Below are 7,032 nucleotides of genomic sequence, written 5' to 3'. Positions count from 1 at the left end.
TGGGTTTTCGTCTTTCCTTATTATATAGCTCCCACAGAATGAGTAAAGACATAATGATTTTTTACCTCTTTCGCTTTTATTTTTTTTACTGTCTTTACATCTACACAACGTTAACACTATCGAACTCCTTATCAGGTTGTTCTAACAGATTCATATACGGCTAAAGAATCAAACTTTTCAACAAATTACACCTAAAATGATATAATAATTTATGAAGTATGCTCTCATGTACGGAGTATCAAAATGGGATAAGTTTTTAAGTTTTTAGGACAAGGGAATTATTCTGAATTTTTTAATAATAAAGAAAAGAAAAATCAAGTTACACAAAAAGTAGTTACTATTGTGAAATTTGCAACTAATATTAACATGCGTTGGTTGGAAAGAGAAAATTAAGAGGAAAAAAGAATTGTAATCGTATAAAAAGAATAAAGTGAGAATTTAAATTACATTATTTGATAAAAAGAAATTAAAAAATTAGATATTTAGAAGAAAAAAATAATAATATAATTGAATTATAGTTTGACAAAATGTAAAATTGTAATTCTAGAAAGACCTTCGGAATTGTAATTTTATAATTAAAAACAAATTATAATTGTATGGAATTATCCAAATTATAAAATTATAATTTTATGAAGTTTGGTAGAAATGAAATTATAATTTCATCCTAACACATATCGATAAAAATGCTTGTTGTCCATAACTTCACGTGTCCCTACTCCCTAATCGGTTTACACATTAATTGACCTTTGTGGACACAAGTACATAACACATTTGCTTTCAAAAAAAAAAAAAAAACAAAAAAAACAAAAAGTACATAATATGCCATAAATACAATAAGTTCGTGATTTGAATCGATTAATTGTGAATAATTTAAGTCGATTTATTTTTTTGTGGTATTGGATAGAATCACAATATGATATTTACCCAACGTACACCCTCAAATAATAACGGTAGATTTCGCTCATCACCTAAAAAACACAACATTTTTTACATTCAATTAATTAGAGTAAATACTTAAAATGGTCCCTCGACTATAGCTAAATTCACAAATTGATCCTCGACTTTCAATTTCAACCAATTAAGTCTTAACTTTGCATTTAACAAGATTTGGTCCTCCATCTATTTGACCATTTGTTGATCGCGATCTTTGAGGATATATATGTAGTTTCACGTGCAAAGCTCAAGAGAATGCTCTTGGAGGTGACATCGTTGTTTCGGAGGGGAAGTGCTTCTCCGCTTGCTGCTTGGGGATCACGAGCCAGTTCAGCTTAGAGAACACTCTTGGAGGTGACAGCGCCGTTTCGGAGGGGGGAAGTGCTTCTCCGCTTGCTGCTTTGGGATCTCGAGCCGGTTCAGCTTGCCTACATCGCTTGGAGTCACGGCTTTCTCGAAGAGTCATTCCAGGGACTTCGACGATCTATTTATCAAAAGCTATAATCTCTCCGGCATGGGGTGCAGCGCCGGCCGTGGATTCAAATGTAACAGTGCTGTCTAGAAATGCAACCGGAACCTTAAAAAACCGACGATGGACCATGAAATTATATATATATATATATATATATATATATATATATATATATATATCCTAAAAAAGCGCAGTCAACAAACGGTCAAATAGACAAATGACCAAATTGTGTTAAAATTACAAAGTTAAGGACTTAATTGGTTGAAATTAAAAGTCGAGAACCAATTTGTGAATTTAGCTATAGTCGAGGGACCATTTTGAGTATTTACTCAATTAATTATGAACTAAATTTAAACTCGATGTAGTTATAAATGTAAAATTCCTCAACCGAATCCATAATAGTCTCATAGAGTTGAGATACCAGATGTTGATCGCGTTTGGTTAATGACATACCCACCAAAATTTTGACATATCCATCAACTTTGACCTTTTGATCATAGTCAAAACACCAAAGCAACCATTTGGTAAACTAACGATTTGCTCCAAACTGTTGGAATCTCAAAACCCTTAAACAACATTTGGGATTGACGTTTTGAAAAAAGAGCGATCTTTCCCCAAAACACCCTTATTTATGTTTATAAAGAAATTGTAAGGTTGCTTTAATGAAGAGCCTTAAAGGCTAAAACTAATGGAGAATAAGAGCCTCAAAGCATTGATCTCCATTTTTTCCACCAATGTGAAAAAAGTTGAAAAACAAAGGGAGCTGCACCCGACTCCTCTTATTATTATTACTAGTATTTCTTATGCGCGATGTGCAAAAAATATGTGCCCAATATTAATATTTTATATTAAAAATTTAAATTTATTTAAATTTTAGATATTTAAATTATTGTTAATAATAATAATAATAATAATAATAATAATAATAATGATAATAATAATAATAATAATATACACATTATATATTGGAGTTATATGTTTGTTATTTCTTAAAATATAAATATTAAATTTATATAAATGTTTTACATTATTATTATTATTATTATTATTATTATTATTATTATTATTATTATTATTATTGAAAATAAGAAAATATATGGTGGATGCATGTGCATGGTAGCAATAGTGGAAAAGATAACAGAAGTTATAACGGTAGGGGTATGTTTGTCCAAAATATTATATAGTACAACATTTATAGCATAATGTATCATAAAACTTAACGGAAAAAACGGACATAAATAAATGATATAACATTCATCCACACTTATTATGTTTTTATTTTAGATTAGATTTAGATAATAAAATTTTTAGCATTATTATCGTCATTATTATTATTATTATTATTATTATTATTATTATTATTATTATTATTATAACTTTAGATCGGTTTAATATTGTTGAGCATATAGCCATTAATGTGTAATATAATTATCAGCTTAGGTTTTTAGTTGAGATGATATAACTTTAGATCAGTTTAATATTGTTGAGCATATAGTCATTAATATGTAATATAATTATCAGTTTAGGCTTTTAGTTGAGATGAAACAGATACTTCAATTAATATTGACCGTTAACTTAAACAATTAATTTTATCAAGGGAAAATGACACTTTTTTCCCAGAGTTATATACTTATAGCACTTCCCCCCTCAATTATTCAAGTGGCTGTTTTTCCCCCTAAAATGTTAAATGAACATATTTACCCTTAAAATAAATATTTTATTTATTTTTCTTCTCCAACAAATTATGACCATAATTTGGTTCAAACCTAATAAACACTATAGGAACCAAACCGAAATATTCCAATTACAATTTAGAATCGAAACTCGATATTTAGAGTTTATTAAAATCGCGGAATGGACGGTTCATGTTTCGAACTGAAAAAATAAAATACATTTATTGTTGAATTTAGACTATTTTAAAATAAAAATAATATTTTAAAATATAAACGGTTTAAAATCGCGAATCGAGTCCGGAACCGCTGGTTCACGGTTCAGGATCCAATTTTTTTGATTCATATTTTTAATAAATTGAAATCCAAATATTGGGTTCTAGATCTGAATCATAACCGGAAACTTTTAATTCAATTGCTATAGTATCCGATTCAGTTCGAACCGAATCGTGGTCATCCCTACGTATACGCAATAATTTGTTGGAGAAGTAAAATAAATAAAATGTTTATTTTAAGAGTATAAATGTCAATTTAATATATTAGGGGAAAAAATCACCACTTTTAAAATAATTGAAGGGGCTAATGTGCTTACCAAAATAATTGAGGGGGGAAAAGTGCTATAAGTATATAACTTAGGGGGAAAAAATGTCATTTTCCCTTTTATCAAATATATCTTTTTACAAATAACTGATACGATATGTGAGTCAAATCAGTTATTTGCTAATCGCTAATACACTTTGTTAACCGCTAATTGCTAATTGTCAAACAAGGCCACCGTGTACTCGGTATTTGTGTGGAAAAAAATTAGTATGACTGATGAAGGGTAAAAGAGACATTGCAAATTAATTGCTAACATTAACATATCCCCCATATTTTTCTGCTTATCTTCTCTTTTGACCCCAAGATAGGCTTTTGCCTTATCTTCTTCAACCTCAACGGTTCACCGGAAAATTCCAACAATGGCTGCAATACTCATATCCGGGTATCTTGCTAAGCCCTCCTCTCTCCTTCTCCCATTCTCCCCAAAGCTTTATCTTTCTAAACGCCTGTCTCAAAAGCCGCATTGGGTCTCTCTTCGCCGGTCCACCCAAGCCTTGAACCGCCGCTTCTCCAAAGCTTATTGTCTTTACACTTCCGGCAACCAACCGGATAACAAGGTGAGAATAATTTTTCCACCTTTTTTATTCTGTGAAAAGTTCGAATTTTTCTGGCTACCCAAGATTGGTTTCTTTGCAGGGAAGTGGACCTAAGTGGCCAATCTTGAGACGGTGGGATGTGCCATGGAATTGGCAAACTATTTCACTTTCTTCACTTGCCTGTGGACTAAGGTGTATATTTAACCCCTGATTGAATCTTTAATTCTAACTTAATTAACAAAAAGTTTATCTTTTTAAGTCCACTTTTAGTTGTTCTTTACTCTTATTAGTGGGATTTGTTGTGCCATTCACTTTTGGGAAAGACTAATTGATTCTCAGTCAGTTTTGTTCTGACAGGGCTAATAGAAACAGCAGCCATATCATATTTGGGAATTGAAGTTGACAACTTAAGCTTGGATGAGAAATCAGAAATTTTGTTTCTGGACCAATCGTATGACCCGTTGTTTCAGTCTATGTTTTTCGTTTGTTGTCAATTTAGTTAAGGTTTTTGGTTCTATCTCGAATTCTCGATCCTTATTTATCTATGCAGTATTACAACTATTGTTGTGCTTGGAGTTCTCTATACTCTCACCAAGTCGTCTCAGCCACTTCCTAATGAAATATATCGATATGGTAATTGCTTTATCAAACGTTTAACTAAATCATAGTTATGGTGTGGGGGTTTTACTCCCAATGGTCGAGATTATTTCACTAGTTTGAGTACTTGCTATTAGTGTTTCAGATTGGAGGGAGCCTTTCGATTTTCGAAGAGGGTGGCTGTTGTGGGCAACGATTGGTCTCGTTGGAGCGTTGTTTGCTATTGCGTTGACGGGGGTTGCAACGTCTTTTCTCAATAGCGAGCCCCCACAGAGAGAGGTTATAAGTCGGTCCACTATACTATTAAATGGAATGAAAAAGTAATTAGGGAAACTTATTGCCCCGGGAAAGGGCATATGTGACTTATTGTTGGCACTTGTTTCAGACTGATGCTCTTGTTCGCTTGCTTCCGTTGATCGGCTCTTCAACTATCAGGTATTCAAAGGGTATCCCGAGTTTTATGTGCTATGTTTTTGGTAAGACAATACGGTTTTATGAAGTGACAATTGTTGTTTTTAATGTAGCACTGCAAGTCTGTTGGGCATTACGGGCGTCCTTGCTCCGATTCTTGAGGAGACTGTGTTTCGAGGGTTCTTTATGGTCGCCCTGACTAAGTGGTATTCTTCGGTCTTTATATTCTAATAATTACTCCTCCCGTCCCATTTTATGTGTCTGGTTCAGTTAACGAGACTTGTCTGAAGTGGGACCCACACCGCTCTTTTTGTTTGCCCCTCTTTGCAGGCTGCCTACGCCACTGTCAATCCTTCTCAGCGCCTCTGTATTTGCTGGTGCACATCTAACTCCCGGAGAATTTCCTCAGCTTTTTGTGCTCGGTATTTGTTTTAGCATCTGGCTGTTCCTAACAATTTAACGATTTTGATATTGTTAAAGAAGCTTTAAACGAACATTATACTCAAGAAGCTAATCTGCAAATACGATTTGGTGGCTTTTTCTACCATTATCAATCAGTCATCCCGAACTCACGATGTCTAATATATTCAGGGACTGCTTTGGGACTTTCATATGCTCAAACACGAAATCTTCTCACGCCAATCGCAATTCATGCGTGTTGGAACTCGGGGGTTATCTTGCTTCTGACCTTCCTCCAGGTAAATTGATCACGCCCCCCGTACTCTTTCTTGAACTCGCTATTTCTTAGCTTAAAATACGGAAGCAATAAAAGACGGTCATTGTTGTCGTAGACAAGTAAAAAGCCGGTCTAGATAGGGAGGGCTATAATGCACATTGGCAGATTGAATCCAATCAATTAGCTAGTCTAACTCATGGCCTTATAAACTCATATTGTTCTTTCTTACTTTTTCAATGTGGGACTCTTAGTACCGCGACTAATCATGACATAATGACCTATTAACTGTCATCAATAATGTAACGTTTATAACGTTGCACTGTTCTGATATAATCGTTACATCGAACTCTATTTTGTGTGTAGCTTCAAGGATATGACATCAAGGAAATAATACAAGCATCTTGATTCAGATTGAGGAGTGAGCAGAGTTGTGGCATTTTCTTATTCAGCCTTCATCTTAAGTCATAACTGTTTATTTCGTAGATTTGTAGTAGCAGTTTGAGCTGTAATGTATTCTTGCCAGAATTTTAGTTTGTATTCAAACATGTTTTTGGCACATTAATTTGTTCAATCGAAATTGCAGCAGTGTTGTGTATTTCATGTAATTACTTGTGTGCTATTTTATTCTTTTTGGTTAATTTTTAGTCTGTATTCAAACATGTTGACTCATGTATATGTTATAGTGTTATACCGTTAGTCTGTTATAGTACTTAATTGGGTTGACACGATACGACCATGTATTAATAGAGATGTCAAAATGGGTTAGCTCGGTGGATGATATGCCAAGAAAAGATGGATCAAACCAAGTTAGCTTCTTTTTTATTTTTATTTTATTTTTTTTTGAGGGAAATTTGCAACCACTACTTGATGGTAGGTAAATTTTGTTCTTATGTAATAGTAAAAAAATTATACTAAAAAGACCTTATGGGACGAGCTCTATCGAGAGGGTGTTGCTCAAAAAAGTTGCTTATTTTGAAATGGGCTTGTATGTTTACCACTCATCTTCCCTAATGATGAGTTAAACCAATCCCAAAAAAGTTGCTTATTTTGAAATGGGCTTGTATGTTTACCACTCATCTTTCCTAATGATGAGTTAAACCAATCATTATATCATGGACCATGGTTTACTGGTAATTT

At 33.2% G+C, this 7,032-nt stretch overlaps 1 protein-coding gene across 2 annotated transcripts; it reads left to right on the top strand.

Moving 5' to 3' along the window:
* The first annotated feature begins 3,936 nt into the window (after positions 1 to 3,936).
* LOC109166084 lies at positions 3,937 to 6,497 on the top strand. 2 transcript variants are annotated; one of them, XM_019314972.1, is made up of 10 exons: positions 3,939 to 4,232; positions 4,312 to 4,403; positions 4,555 to 4,662; positions 4,762 to 4,844; positions 4,954 to 5,087; positions 5,194 to 5,243; positions 5,333 to 5,425; positions 5,550 to 5,641; positions 5,811 to 5,917; positions 6,259 to 6,497. In XM_019314972.1, exons 1-10 carry the CDS (start codon positions 4,035 to 4,037, stop codon positions 6,298 to 6,300), a joined length of 999 nt encoding a protein of 332 aa, XP_019170517.1. In that variant the 5' UTR covers positions 3,939 to 4,034; the 3' UTR covers positions 6,301 to 6,497. The 2 variants fall into 2 exon arrangements, with proteins under 2 accessions (XP_019170518.1, XP_019170517.1); XM_019314973.1 differs by lacking the exons at positions 4,555 to 4,662; positions 4,762 to 4,844 and having other exon boundaries at positions 3,937 to 4,232; positions 4,946 to 5,087.
* Positions 6,498 to 7,032: the final 535 nt, after the last annotated feature.

Source organism: Ipomoea nil, unplaced genomic scaffold (assembly GCF_001879475.1).
Source record: "Ipomoea nil cultivar Tokyo-kokei standard unplaced genomic scaffold, Asagao_1.1 scaffold3087, whole genome shotgun sequence".
NCBI lineage: Eukaryota > Viridiplantae > Streptophyta > Magnoliopsida > Solanales > Convolvulaceae > Ipomoea > Ipomoea nil.
The sequence above is the reverse complement of the archived record's forward strand: the minus strand, read 5'-3'. Positions and strand labels throughout refer to the sequence as shown.

Coding starts and splice junctions, on each gene's coding strand:
- LOC109166084 (XM_019314972.1), top strand. CDS start 4,035: ATGGCTGCAATACTCATATCCGGGTATCTTGCTAAGCCCTCCTCTCTC. Junction 4,233..4,311: donor GCAACCAACCGGATAACAAG/GTGAGAATAATT, acceptor GTTTCTTTGCAG/GGAAGTGGACCTAAGTGGCC. Junction 4,404..4,554: donor TCACTTGCCTGTGGACTAAG/GTGTATATTTAA, acceptor ATTCTCAGTCAG/TTTTGTTCTGACAGGGCTAA.